General features: G+C 53.2%; 3 protein-coding genes across 3 annotated transcripts; 2 read left to right on the top strand and 1 right to left on the bottom strand.

Moving 5' to 3' along the window:
• Positions 1 to 1513: 1513 nt before the first annotated feature.
• Positions 1514 to 3339, top strand: ASPZODRAFT_150040 (hypothetical protein; the record flags this gene model as incomplete). The annotated part of the gene is made up of 4 exons (XM_022725563.1): positions 1514 to 1611; positions 1667 to 1921; positions 1984 to 2393; positions 2453 to 3339. 4 exons carry the CDS (start codon positions 1514 to 1516, stop codon positions 3337 to 3339), a joined length of 1650 nt encoding a protein of 549 aa, XP_022583613.1.
• A 264-nt stretch (positions 3340 to 3603) lies between these two features.
• ASPZODRAFT_150039 (hypothetical protein) lies at positions 3604 to 7134 on the bottom strand (the record flags this gene model as incomplete). Its single annotated transcript, XM_022725562.1, has 2 exons — positions 3604 to 7047; positions 7114 to 7134. 2 exons carry the CDS (start codon positions 7132 to 7134, stop codon positions 3604 to 3606), a joined length of 3465 nt encoding a protein of 1154 aa, XP_022583612.1.
• A 261-nt stretch (positions 7135 to 7395) lies between these two features.
• ASPZODRAFT_23375 (hypothetical protein) lies at positions 7396 to 13266 on the top strand. The gene is made up of 4 exons (XM_022727932.1): positions 7396 to 7899; positions 7969 to 12433; positions 12509 to 12653; positions 12728 to 13266. Exons 1-4 carry the CDS (start codon positions 7526 to 7528, stop codon positions 13165 to 13167), a joined length of 5424 nt encoding a protein of 1807 aa, XP_022583611.1. The 5' UTR covers positions 7396 to 7525; the 3' UTR covers positions 13168 to 13266.
• The last annotated feature ends 47 nt before the right edge of the window (positions 13267 to 13313 follow it).

Raw genomic sequence — 13313 nt, 5'->3', positions numbered from 1 at the left:
TCAGAACTCGCGACGCTTTGCCGCTGGGTAGACGCTAGGTCTGGTCCGTGCAGCGAATCAGAGGCCGTCCCCGTGTGACGACAACAGCCCAGGTGCATACTCGATCAGGAAGGAACCTGGGAACACGGCCCTGTTCCGGCTTGTTGACGCCGGTCCCGGGAAGGATTTTTGGGCGGTTGGGATCAGAAGCTCAACGTCTCTTGCTGTCACTGTCACATCTCGGGTGATATTTTACGAAGGAACCATCTTGGGTCACCACGTCTACTACATACGGAGTATATCTGTTCTCCACCTCAGATCGCGGAGAGACACCGAACCCAGCCTATTTTCAACGCTACAAACGCTACAGCGTATGGCTCTTAGCACAGACCAGGTTCCTGGGCTGAAGAGGGGCGAGTGAGGGAGTAGGTCCCTGTCTGGTCCCTAGTACTAATGCACCTACCCCAGCCACTGGCGACTTCGAACGGTGTGCATCGCCAGATGTGACCGGAGAAAGCGCCTGCAGAATGCGTCTTATAGGCCAGGTCGTGCTTTTTTTTTTCTCCCGTCGTCTCTCCACATGGTTCTTCTCGGCCATTGAGAAGCGATTGTTCAAGGTGTGAAATACCTACTATCGTGTTGAATCCTGCAAAGAGGCTGGCATAGGCTGACATTCGAGACCAAAATAGACCGTTGGCTCTTATCAACTGGGTATCGTACGGCGAACTTGATTGAGAGACAAGTGAGGCTGGCACATTGAAGTCTTGGAGATAATATGTCTGTAGATAAAATGACTCGGTGGCGGAGAGGCGCTGGCTCATACGACCCATCAATTAAAGGAAGGGAGAAAAAAGAAGAAAAAATAAAAAAGGGACACGGTAAAACCAGTCGAAGTTAAAGGGGAATCCTTTATTGGATAGAGGGATTCCTGGCAAGCTGCTGCCCAGGGAGCCTGTGCGGGAGGGGAGGTAAATATACAACCCCGTCCCCTCATGCGTTTGCCCTTGCTAAATAAGTCTCTCCCCTGCAGCCTAAGAATTCCACAGTTGTGGTAACAAAGAAAAAGCCCACTGTTTGCCAACCCCACGTTGCCTACATCCATCATAGACCTTGTCAAAGGGACCAACTACCACCTCGCTGCTGCGGAATGGACTGACTCGCTAGAGCCTTTTTTTTTGGAAGAAAGAAACACAGCAGAAGAAGCTTGCAAGCTATACGCGAGTCATCTCTCTCTTGCTTGACTAAAACTGCAAAATTGAAGCTACTCCGGAGCCATTTTCAGAATCCACGAAAGTCGATGAAGGGGATAAATCGATCTAGGATCCAACCGAATCAACTGCGTTGATCGCAGAAAGCTGTTGGGTTCTTCAAACTAAGCGGTCTGTTCAGAACGACGCCTTTTCATTGCGCAGTGAATCGATACATCAAAAGCCAGGCCTCCCCTGGCTAACGCCTATATACTTTCCTTACTACTCTCCCATCGGGCGTCCCTCATCATCTAATCCATCTCGCATCAGACCTGTGAGAGATTAAAATGGCGCAATATCCGTTGAAGTCATACTTTGCCCCCTCAAAACTTATATTCTACTTCCTTTTTTGGGGCCTCCACGTGGGTCTTTTTGCCCTAGGATGGTGAGCTATTTCCCAAATCCGTGTAAGGTCGATGTAAACTGACAACGCTTCCTAGGTATCTACAGGCGACAAACCAGAAATTAGCTGCTCTAAATGCGTTGAAGTTTTCGGTGTGGATCTCAAGAGGAGCTGGATTGGTGTTGACTGTTGATGGCGTCTTGATCCTTCTGCCGATGTGCAGGACTGTCCTTAGGTGGCTCAGACCCAAGATCAGGTGGTTGCCGCTTGATGAATCCGTCTGGTTTCATCGCCAAGTCGCATATGCCCTACTTCTCTTCAGCATCATCCACACATCAGCCCACTATGTCAAGTATGCATGGTCCCATTCTTTGAAGTTGCCTGGCCCCATCCGTGTGCTGACTTTTGATACAGCTTTTACAATGTGGAAAAGGATCAGGTCCGGCCCGAGACTGCCATCCAGATCCACTACACTCAAGCAGGCGGTATCACCGGTCATATCATGTTGCTGTGCATGATGCTGATGTACACCACTGCTCACGCCCGAATCCGCCAGCAGTCCTTCGAGACGTTTTGGTACACGCATCACTTGTTCGTCCCATTCTTCCTGGGTCTGTATACCCACGCCACGGGTTGCTTTGTGCGCGATTCTGCGGATCCTTACTCTCCATTCGCTGGCAAGGCCTTTTGGGACCATTGCCTAGGGTATGAAGGCTGGAGGTGGGAGCTGTTTGCCGGTGGCCTCTACTTGGCTGAGAGACTGTATCGTGAAATCAGAGCTAGGCGTGAGACCGAGATCATCAAGGTCATTCGTCACCCCTACGGTATGTTTGATTTTAGAAGGACTGCTTCAAAAAGACACGATTGTTGATAATGTTTCCAGACGCCATGGAGATTCAGTTTTCCAAGCCCAGCTTCCGATACAAAGCTGGCCAGTGGCTTTTTCTCCAAGTACCCGAAGTCTCCAACACGCAGTGGCACCCTTTTACCATCACCTCTTGCCCGTTTGACCCATACGTCAGTGTTCATGTCCGCCAAGTGGGCGACTTCACCCGGGCGTTGGGTGATGCCTTGGGTTGTGGACCTGCCCAAGCGAAGGATCTCGAAGGGCTGGATCCAATGGGCATGTACGAGATTGCGCTGCAAAACGGCCAAAAAATGCCCAAGCTGCGTATTGACGGTCCTTACGGAGCCCCTGCAGAAGATGTGTTCGAAAACGAGATTGCCATCATCATCGGCACCGGCATCGGCGTCACGCCCTGGGCCTCGATCCTCAAGAATATCTGGCATCTTCGATCTTCTCCTAATCCACCACGGCGCCTTCGCCGTGTCGAGTTCATCTGGGTCTGCAAGGATACCACCTCGTTTGAATGGTTCCAATCCCTCCTCTCCTCCCTCGAGGCGCAATCTCTGTCCATGGCAGAGACGCAAGGCGGGTCCGAGTTCCTCCGCATCCATACCTACCTCACCCAGCGGCTAGACCCGGACACCACCGCGAATATCTACCTCAACTCTGCCGGCCAAGATGTTGACCCTCTCACGGAACTCCGGAGCGGGACGAATTTCGGCCGCCCGAACTTCAAGCGGTTGTTCGCCGCTATGCGGGACGGCCTGCTCACGCAGGCATATATGACCGGCTTGAACAAGAGCAAAAGCGAAGTGGGCGTGTATTTCTGCGGGCCTAATGCTGCGGCCCGTCAGATTCGCGAGGCGACCAGATCCGTCTCAACAAAGCAGGTCAAGTTCAAGTTTTGGAAGGAACATTTCTAAACTAAACCCTAATTATTTGTATGGATAACGACTGATGAACTCATATTACCCCCTTTCTTTTTCCCCCCCTTTCATTCCTCTTTCTCATCTTTTTCCTTTTCTATTCCCTTGTTGCTGCTGTTGTCATCAGGTTTTGATTCCCCGGCCTATTTTGGTCATTACTCATGTCCTGTCCCCTGTATCAGATATGTAAATATATAGCAAAACGTCCCATCTTAATTTGGAGAAGATATGAAACAAAGCTATGTACAAGGAAATAAATAATCACTGCAAATTATTTGTATCCGTATCTTCTTCTCCCCCGCCTTCATCTTCTGGTAAATGAATCGGTGCATGCCCTTGACCACGTGAAGAAGATGGATGACGCAACCGCTCCTCCTGAACGGCGTCTAGGAGGGATTCGTCGATTTCGACATGGACTCGTAATTCCTTATCGATGAGAACCTGGTACACGCGCCTCAACTCCTCGAAGTGCATTCCATCCTGGCCCGCGGCCCTCAGATGGGAGAATGCCATGAAGAGCAGTCCCTTGGACCACGGACAGGCCCGCATCGCGCGGTAAAAGATATGTTTTGCGCGGCGGAGATCGTCCCGCGAGATTTCAAAGAGGATGTATAGTTTCCAGAGGGAGAGGTTGGAAGCGGATGACACGGGCGAGGACGAGGACGAAGAAGAGGAGTCTGGGTGTAGGGCCTTTTCGAACGCTGCACGCACGGAATGCAGCGTTGAACCGGCGTAGGTGGGGCGATGGAGCTCCGTATAGATGGAGAAGAGGTGGGTGGTGATCGGGACTTCGGTGGAAGAAAAAGAAAAAGACGAAGATGATGAAGAAGAAGAAGCAGTGGAGACCCTGGCTGTATGGGTGATCTTTCGGACGACGTCGCGGACGCGTTCTTCGATGCGGAAGCGGGACTCGTTCCATGCGAAGAGGGAGAGGAAGATGGTGTTATGCGGGAAGGAGGCGATGCTGTCGGACAGTACTGTTCTGATGAGCGTTGGCTTGTAGATGCTGCTGGTACGAATGTGGTGGTAGAGGAGCCTGGCACGGCCCTGCAGCAGGAGTTCGGTAGTGAAGGTGGCGTATGGCTCGGGTTGAAGCGTGAGGCGGGCCAGACCCTTGGTATACCCGTCCAGGGACTTGTCTAGGTCGCCTGAGTGAGCGAGGTAGGAGAAGATGGCGAGGCAGTCTGTCGCGGCTACGAAGACGGCAGGGCTCCCACGGCCCAGCGCCTGCTCTTGACTGTCTGCTAGAAACCTCTGGATCTGCAGCGAATTTGCGGGACTGAAAGTAATGCCCGTTGATGGCTCCGGTAACGATTTGACGTCGATGCTGTTTTGTGGCATGGACTGCAAAAGATACGAGGCACGAGACAGCTCTTGAGTTCCAAGGCAATGCCAGATCCAGGCGTGCCAGAGAAGAACACTGTCCGCCTTATCCGCGGCATTGAAGTTTTGGCTCATGGAAAGACTGGTCGCCCAGACGTTCTCGGCAGCCGCGCGGTTCCCTGACCGGCACTCTATCAGAGCGTAGCAGTTGTAGAGACGGAGGCTAGATGGCTTCTTCTTGAGAAGTGCTTTGGCATATTTCTTGGCTTCCTTGCTGTTGCACGCATACTCCACAGAGAGGGAATACTCTGCAAGGTCATCACGCGACGGATTTGCCTCGACTAGGAGTCGCAGGACTCTCCGAGTCCAGTCCGCGTCAATGTCGGATTCTCGCCCAATATTGGTCTCCCGCCATAGTTGTAATGAGGAAAACCAAGATCCGGAGCACGCGAAAAGGGTTTGGACGGTATGGATATAATTTTGGTGCGGGAAGCATGTAGGAAGTACTGCTGAACGTTCCAAGTCGCCTTCTTCGGCTTTGTGGAGCCACTCTTTCAATGTGTAGTCAGGGGTGTCGATTAGATGGTTTTGGAGAAAGTTGTCTCCCACCCAAGTTCGAGTGGTGTTGGTATTTCGTTGGGATATCAAGGGAGGCAGGTGGCAATAGTAGAGAAGAGCATCAATCAAGCAATCGGCTGCGTCAAGGGACCGGAAGAGTGACAGTGTTTCTTCCAAGTCCGAGAACAGGATCACCCTGAATGGATCATCAGATGGTTCGTCCAAGCTTCTGGCAGGCAAGCGAGCATTGCATATTCGTTCGTTCTCGCTCTCCGACCACGAGAGAAAGATGTCTTTTGGCTCAATGTAGCTTTTCATAACGTCGAGCTTCGGTTCGACAAAAGCCCTCTCTCTACTTTTCCAGCCCTTTGCACCGGCCTCTCCTATGCGAGGAATTTCAGATTCCCAGAACGTTGCGAAATCAGCCAGCGCTGTATCGGAATGGCCTGGATGGAAGAAGGTGAATTCAAGCAAGGCCTGCCAGAGTCCCGCAGAGAGCTCGGAAAAACCCGCTTCTCGCATGAACAGTGACATACGAAGAAACAGATAAACTTGAATCTGCGCCTTTTCCGGACGGTCTGAGCTTGAAGCGTTGAGCTTCATACACTCAAAGAAGGTGCCCAGGCATCGCTCGTATGTGAAATCCAGAAACTCTGTCTGACGGAAATCCAGATATTTGACCCAGAGACTGATGAAATGTGAGTGAGACTTCAGCACAGCCTGCCATTGTGCAGATAGCTTCTTCGTGTCCCATAGCTTTGCGCCCTCCTCTAGCCGGCCGAGCAGAAGCCGGTCTATTGTTGGATTCTGGCCGACCTTCTTCAAGGCCTTTTCGTAAAGGGAGAGCTTGACGTCCGCCAGACTCCTCTGCTCTGCGGAGCTGAGGACTCGTGACTCCCGTCCGGCGCCAAGAAGAAGCGTCTCTTGATGCTCGACGAGCTTTAACCAAGCGCCGACATCGTGAGGGTTCTGCTCCACAGCTCGAGTAAGTTCTGCATTCATCCGCTTCGCGTCCTCATCCAAGTCCATCCGTATACCCTGGTCCCCACTCGAGTCAATGTCAGATAACTCCTCAACGTCACTGGGCAGGTCGAGATCTGCTTTGGCCTTTCCCTCGATCGAACGGTATCCATATCTGTCATCTTCTACGCCGACGTCTCCAAGGATCTCTCGGCGGCTTCTGCTCCCAGAGGTCGAGAACGGCAGGAAGTCCTTTTCTGCATCTGCTATGTCGGACTCGGGCTCCTGTCGCACTCTCAAGAGCCTTGTTCCTTGCTTATCGACCTTCGATAATATGCTCCTCTTCTTTGTCCTCGACGCATCGGATCGCCAAGCACCAGTCGTCACAACCAGGGCGTCCTCATTGACCGATTCCCGATCAATCCTATAGCTCCGGGGTAGGCCTAAGATGAACCCTCGGCCAAATCGGTGATACCGAGGAACACTATACCGATGCAGTGTTCCATAGATCTTGTTGTGTATATCTCCCTTCCGATCAATGAAGAACAAACCCGGCTCGTCCTTGATTTCATCCCTCTTTTCCTTCACGGCCTTCACGGGCTGCGTCGGGAGAGGGACAGCCTCTGACTGCGCGTCATTCGCGCGTGTACGGGGCTCCGAACGGCGTCCATGGTCTCGCTCCTTTCGCTCCAGTCGACGTTCTCGAGAACCATCCCGTTCACGATGATTCCTGTGTCTCGATCGATGCCTGGGTTCCTCATCCCTCCTGCTAGAATCGCGACTCTGGCTGTCGTGGCGTCGATCTGGTCTAGGAGCTGTCGGCAGAGGCTTGAAGCTTGCAAAGCGTGGAACTGCCTTTTTCTCCTATCCCTCCCGAGTCAGCGTGTACCCTTACCATCGCTTGGGATTCACAAAGCATTAGAGACTCACCTTGGAGCCCGATGGATCCATGCTCCGGGCTTGCACTCATCGCGAACTGGAAGGTAACGTAACTTTACCAAGTGGAAGTGACGGGCGTATTATTGCGTATTGTAAGTTTCACTATGCCCAAACAGGCGCTCGTCTAGAGTTGCCGCTGGAAGCTCCGCGTGCGTCGCGAAAAACTTCCCTCCCTGATCCGCCCGTTTCGGGGTAGTTTGTCTTGTTTGCACTCGCCCGTGGCATCGAAAAAGTTGCGCCTACAAAAAAATATCCCGACCTGCTTGAGCTCCACGACGGTTGGAAGACAGCCAGTGCTTGTGTTTCTGTGTGCTCAGTCGGTGTTTCTTGGACTCCCAGGACTACCCGGGCATGGGAGAATCGGAATTTGTCTGAACGCGTCCAGTTCTTCACCCCGTTCACGATGTCTTCGCTCGCCGCCCAGTTGTCGCAGATTGCGGCACAGTCGACCAACGAGCTCGACCTCAAGGCGCAGAGAATTGCTCATTCAAAATCACTCATATTCGAGCAGAAGATTGCTACGTCGCAAGATTTTGATACCCTGTACCAGATCTGCTACGAAGGGTTCCAGGAGCTCTGTGCGTTGGATCCCCGATATGTGCCGTTCAACAAGACCATCTTCAGCGAACAGAGCAAGGCAGAAGACCGGACACAAATGAGTGCTGCCCAGAACCAAGAGCTGGATGTTGTGATCGAGTCGTTCCTGTCGCTAGTGGGTGAAAGATTGCAGTTGACGCCTGCCGTCAAGGCTGTCGAATGGCTGATTCGGCGGTTCCGGTATGCCGGTCTCCCCTGGGTGGACGATGCATAGAGATACTGTTCGTAAAACTAACGTTCTATGCTTAGGATCCACGAGTATAACACGGGGTTTGTGACCCTCACGTTCCTTCCCTACCACGATTCCAAGCTGTTCCTAAATCTCTTGTCGATCTTGCCGGACGATCTTACCCCGACCTTCAAGGCTCTTGCTCCGTACAAGCGAGGCTTAATCAACCCGCCTCGGCACCCCCTCATCCACAGTGTATCGACAAATAAACAGTTCTTCGCAGCTCTGAATAACTATGTGCTCCAAGTCTGTCGACAGCAGGCCCACCACCACGCGCTTATCGCCTTTTGGGCTACGGTGATGACGGAGGCGGTTGCCGGGATGCTCGATGCGGCCCGCTCTGGTCGTAGAGAGGCGGAGAAGGCAAAACACGAGGATATTCTGCTGCGTGTGCTCCCCATTCTGAGTGAGGGATTCACCATCAAGACTGCTTCGGAGTTGATCGTTGGCTGCTACATGATCACCGTCGTGCTGGCGCAAAACGCCTCGCTGGAGGACCATGTTCTTGACACCCTAATGGAAGCAGTTGTTGGATCGTGGACAGAAGAGACGGTCAACTCTGGCCTCATCTGCGTTGCTGTCTTGGCGCAGCGGAAGCCAGACGCAAGATTGCCCAAGAAGGTGTTCAAAGCAGTTCTCAAGTTGCGCAACGGAATTCAGCAGCTTTCTCAGATCTCCACTGAGTACCAGACGTCGCATTTGCTCCTGGGGCTCGTGGCAGGATGTATGGCGGACATCTCCAAGCAGAGTGACACGGCGCGCCAAGAGCTCATCTCTTCCATTTTCAACAACGGGTTACTCCAAGAGCAACAGATGGGGCAGGGAATGGCTATTGTTCTTCGAACAGCAGGTGATGCTCACAAGGCTGGTGGGCTGTCTTTGGAGGTTCAGACCTATCTCGCGGAGTTGATTGATAACTTTGGTCGATCGGAATCGCTGAAATCTATCTTCCAAAAAACCCTCGAAGAATCTTCTCTTGACGTTACGGCGATTGAGCAGAATCTGCAGACCGTCATTGAAGCCGTCCCGACCACTCGTGCCATTGAAGATGTCGAAATGGAGGACGTCGAAGAAGAGAAAGAACAGCCAGATACGTTCACGCCGGCTTTCGAATCCCTCAGTAGCGAGAAGCTTTTTAAGGGATCATTCCTTAGCGCTCAGTCAGTTCCCGGATTCGACAAAGCTGTTCAAACATTCGCTCTGGCTGTGGGCTTCCAGGATCGGATAGACAAGTTCACTGACCTCAAAGTACTGGGCAAGTCGGAGGCGACACAAGCACCTCAATTTCTGTCCTTTTTCATTCGCGTATTCTCCACCCCTTACCCCATTGGCACTCGTGCTGCTGCCCTCGGTGTCATCTCTTCATATCTCTCTACCTGCCCGGCGACAATTGATCCCCAGGCCCTATTGCCGTTCGTGTTTGCTACACTGGCAGATTCTTCTGAGAGAATCCGCCGGGAATCTGCTGGTCTACTTGCCATTATTGCTCGTCTGTTCAAGAAAACCAAAAAGGACGACAGCCAAGGAAAGCCATGGGCCCATGATTCTCTCTATGGGCCAGAGGCTTCAAAGCACATTTCCTGGCTTCCCACCCGTGACATGCAGAAAATTCTCGAACGCGTTCTGCTCCCTGGTCTTGAAGAGTGTATCTTTGATCCCGAACAGATTGGAAAGGTCTTGGAAAAGACCCTCAAGGGAGTCACGGATGACCCAAGCTCTGGCGATATCAAGAAACCCCTACGACTCAGTTTCTTCACGTTCCTCTGCTCGCATGCTGTGCATGTGCCACTGTACAATGTGAAACTGGCCATCTTGAAACAGCTGAACCGCGTCGACAAGGCGGGAGGAACCACGCGTACCAAGGCTTTGCAACCATTGCTCGAGCAGTGGCGCAAATTCAACGATAACGAGGTTAAGGAGATCTGTGAAAGAGAGCGTCTTTCTGCTTCGGAGGTCGAACAGGCGATCGTCTCGGTGGTCACTCCCAAGGAGAAGGATGCTTTCAACATCCTACTCTCTAACGTGGGCCCTGGCTCAGAAGTCTCGAGAGTGTCTTTTATCTCTGCAGTGTTCAATCGCGTGAAGGAAATATGGCCGAAGATCCCTGAGGATCGACAGCTTTTCGCATCGGAAGCGCTTTTGGATATTTCCTTGGGCATGACTGCTGGCACGTCGGCTCTCATTGACTACACCAAGGATGTTTTGCGTAGTGTTGTACTGCCGGGCAGCATCTTGCACTCCTTCATCCAGAAAATTCCTGTCTCGCTTACCGACGTAGAAGCTCTGGGACCTGCTCCCAAGAGGCGACGCACCAGCCAGAACAACATGGTTGCAATGACGGTCAAGGATGAGACTGAACTGAACAGACTGCTGGAGAAGATGACTTTTATCCTGGAACTCATCGACGGCTCATCTCCCGAATCCCACCCGCAACTGGCTGACGGCTTGTTCCAGACCCTGGCCGCCCTGCAGCACTTCAAGTCTCAGATCCAGTCTGGCATGAGCTACCTGCTAAGCCTGGCTCTTGGAAGCCTCTTGGCCATTGTGAACAGGTCCAAGGGCCTCCACAAGCCACAGTTTGACATCTCTGTCATCCGGGCGGATCTGGTCGTGGACTGCGTTCGGACGACTGAGAGTCCGCAGGTGCAGAATGTTGCCCTTCTCCTCGTGGCTGGGCTGTCGGTCATTGCTCCTGAACTGGTTCTCCATAGCGTGATGCCGATCTTCACATTCATGGGGTCCAACGTTCTGAGGAAGGACGACGATTACTCCGTCTCGGTCATTGACCAGACCATCGATCAGGTGGTGCCCGCCCTCATCCAGTCGCTGCGCAGCCAGAAGCGTGATGTGGTATCCGGCACGTCCGAGCTGCTGCTCAGCTTTACTGCTGCCTTTGAGCATATTCCCTCACACCGGCGTCTGCGGCTATTCCACGCTCTTATCACGAAGCTGGGTACGCAGGACTTCCTCTTTGCGGTTCTGGCCATGCTGGCCAACCGGTATGCCATGGACAAGGATGTTTTGACGATGATGACTGGCCTGGTCTCCGACCCGGATGTTCCGACCGAGCTCACTACCTACAGCAAGTACCTTGATCTGGTGACGGATGCTTTCCAACAAAAGCCCAGTATTTCACAGGTCCTGCTCGGCATCGGTAGTGACGATGGCCGGGAGCCGCAGAAGGTTGCTGTGGACCTGCTACGTGCATTGGCCCATCTCCTCAAACACTCGTCACTCAAGTCTAAGATGGCCAAGGCCTTTGATTCTGCGGACGAGGCCGAGGCCGGCGAGATCCGTAACCTCTTCTCTCGGATCCTTGAGCAGGTTTTGAACATCGGTGAATCCGTGCAGAGCATGAAGCCCGTGAGCCAGGCGTGTGGTGATGTCCTCAGTGCTCTGTTCGGAACTCTCTCGCTCATTGACTTCTTGGATACGATCGAGGTGTTGCTTGAGCGGCCCAACGATGAGCTTCGTCGCAAAGTGCTCCGCTTGTTGGAGACGAGACTGCGCCAGAGCCCTGAACGGGACGGCCCGTCCCAGACGAGAATCCTCGACTTCTTGCCGACACTGGTCCACATCGTACAGTCTTCGCCGGACATCTTGCTCAAGCATGCTGCCGTTGCTTGCATCGACCGCATTGCCGAGCAGTATGGACGCAAAGATCCTTCCAAGGTCATGGATGCCGCTCAGGTTGTTGCCGGGGAGGCTTGCATTGGCCAGGAAGACGATCGAATCCGTGTCATGGGCGTTCTGTGCCTGGCTTCCATGGCTGAGGTCCTAGGCCATGCAATGATCCCCGCCCTGCCCGACACGCTCGAACGGTCTCTTCACCTGCTTAGTCTCAGTTTGGAAGGAGAAGAAGGACAGGCCAACTCCAAGCTACACGACGCCGTTTTCTCCCTGTTTTCCTCCCTGTTTGTCAATCTGCCGACCATGGTCTCCGGGACGTATCTCGACCGGATCCTTCTTGCCTCGTTCAAATCTGCCGCGAGCGATATTGACGAGAGCAGCGATGAAACCCGACTGGATGCCCTGAAGGTGATGGCTCGAAAGGTGGACATGAGCGCCACGCTGGGCGCGATCGACCGCAACTGGCAGCATGCAGTGGAGGCCGGCCCCGCGGCGACCCAGGAAGCGCTGGAAGTCATCAACATCGCGATCGACAAGCATCCTAAGTCCGCGACGGTCAAGAACGTGAACTTGCTGACGAGCGTGCTCTTCAAGGCGCTGGATCTGCGTCGGGAACAGATATCGCAGGGTTCGCGGGCCGTGTTTGAGCTGGACGAGCTAGACGAGGTCGAAGAGACGGTGAACGGGGTGGCGATCAAGATGATCTACAAGCTCAACGACACGCTCTTCCGGCCCATATTTGTCAAGATGATCGATTGGGCGACTGCCGGCCTGCCAAAGAAGGACACACAGGGCCGAACGCTTCGGCTGACGACGTTTTACAAATTCCTGCAGGTCTTCTTCGGGACTCTCAAGGTACACAGTGAACCCCCGCCCTCCCCCCCCTTGGCTGCTGGATGAGGATCAAATACTGACAGGCCATTGATATAGTCCATTGTCACCGGCTACGCAAGCTACATTCTCGAGCACACCGTTGCGGTTCTCAACCAGGCCAGCCCGTTCGATAAGACCTCGAAGCCTCTCTGGGTGGCCACGATGCGCATGCTGCGTAATGCGTTTGAACACGACCAGGATGGTAAGCCATGGCGCCTCTCTAATCTAACTATCCTTCATCTTTACCCCATCTAACGCACTTTTTTACTGTTGTAGAATTCTGGCAATCTCCCTCGCATCTGGTACAGATCTCGAAACCCCTGATCTCGCAGTTGGCACACGCGACGACGAGCTCGATGGCGGCACTGGTGATTGAGGAGGCGGTGCCGGCGATCACGGAGCTGGCCACGGCCGCCGACTCGACGGACAACCACAAGGAACTCAACTCTGTTCTGATGAAGTTCCTGCGCCCATCATCGTCTGGCAAGGCATCGGCCGGCGGGGATAACCCGCACACACGCCTTGCAGCCCTCAAGACGGAACAAGCGCTGACCGAGCAATTGGGCGAGGAGTGGCTGGCTCTACTGCCGGAGATGCTACCGTACATCAGCGAGTTGTTGGAGGACGAAGACGAGAGCGTGGAGCGCGAGGTGCGGCGGTGGGTGAAGCAGATCGAGGAGGTTCTGGGAGAGAAGCTGGACGATATGTTGACTTGAGAACACAAATTTTGGTCCTACAAAAAGCGTATATAGATATTTCCATATTGAACTTACCATTCCAAGCATCCAGTAGCTTACCTACTTAGTACACCTCACTCACTGATAATCAAGCCAGACATGGAGTTTATTCTAGCGAATAGATA

This window comes from Penicilliopsis zonata, assembly GCF_001890105.1.
Source record: "Penicilliopsis zonata CBS 506.65 unplaced genomic scaffold ASPZOscaffold_3, whole genome shotgun sequence".
Taxonomy (NCBI): domain Eukaryota; kingdom Fungi; phylum Ascomycota; class Eurotiomycetes; order Eurotiales; family Aspergillaceae; genus Penicilliopsis; species Penicilliopsis zonata.
Note: the sequence above shows the minus strand (reverse complement) of the source record. Positions and strands in the feature narration are given on the sequence as shown.

What these genes read in the sequence shown, in the direction of transcription:
- ASPZODRAFT_23375 (XM_022727932.1), top strand. Translation starts at nt 7,526, where the DNA reads ATGTCTTCGCTCGCCGCCCAGTTGTCGCAGATTGCGGCACAGTCGACC. An exon ending in TGGCTGATTCGGCGGTTCCG is followed by an intron (nt 7,900 to 7,968) that starts GTATGCCGGTCT and finishes TTCTATGCTTAG; the next exon opens with GATCCACGAGTATAACACGG. An exon ending in GTTTGAACACGACCAGGATG is followed by an intron (nt 12,654 to 12,727) that starts GTAAGCCATGGC and finishes TTACTGTTGTAG; the next exon opens with AATTCTGGCAATCTCCCTCG.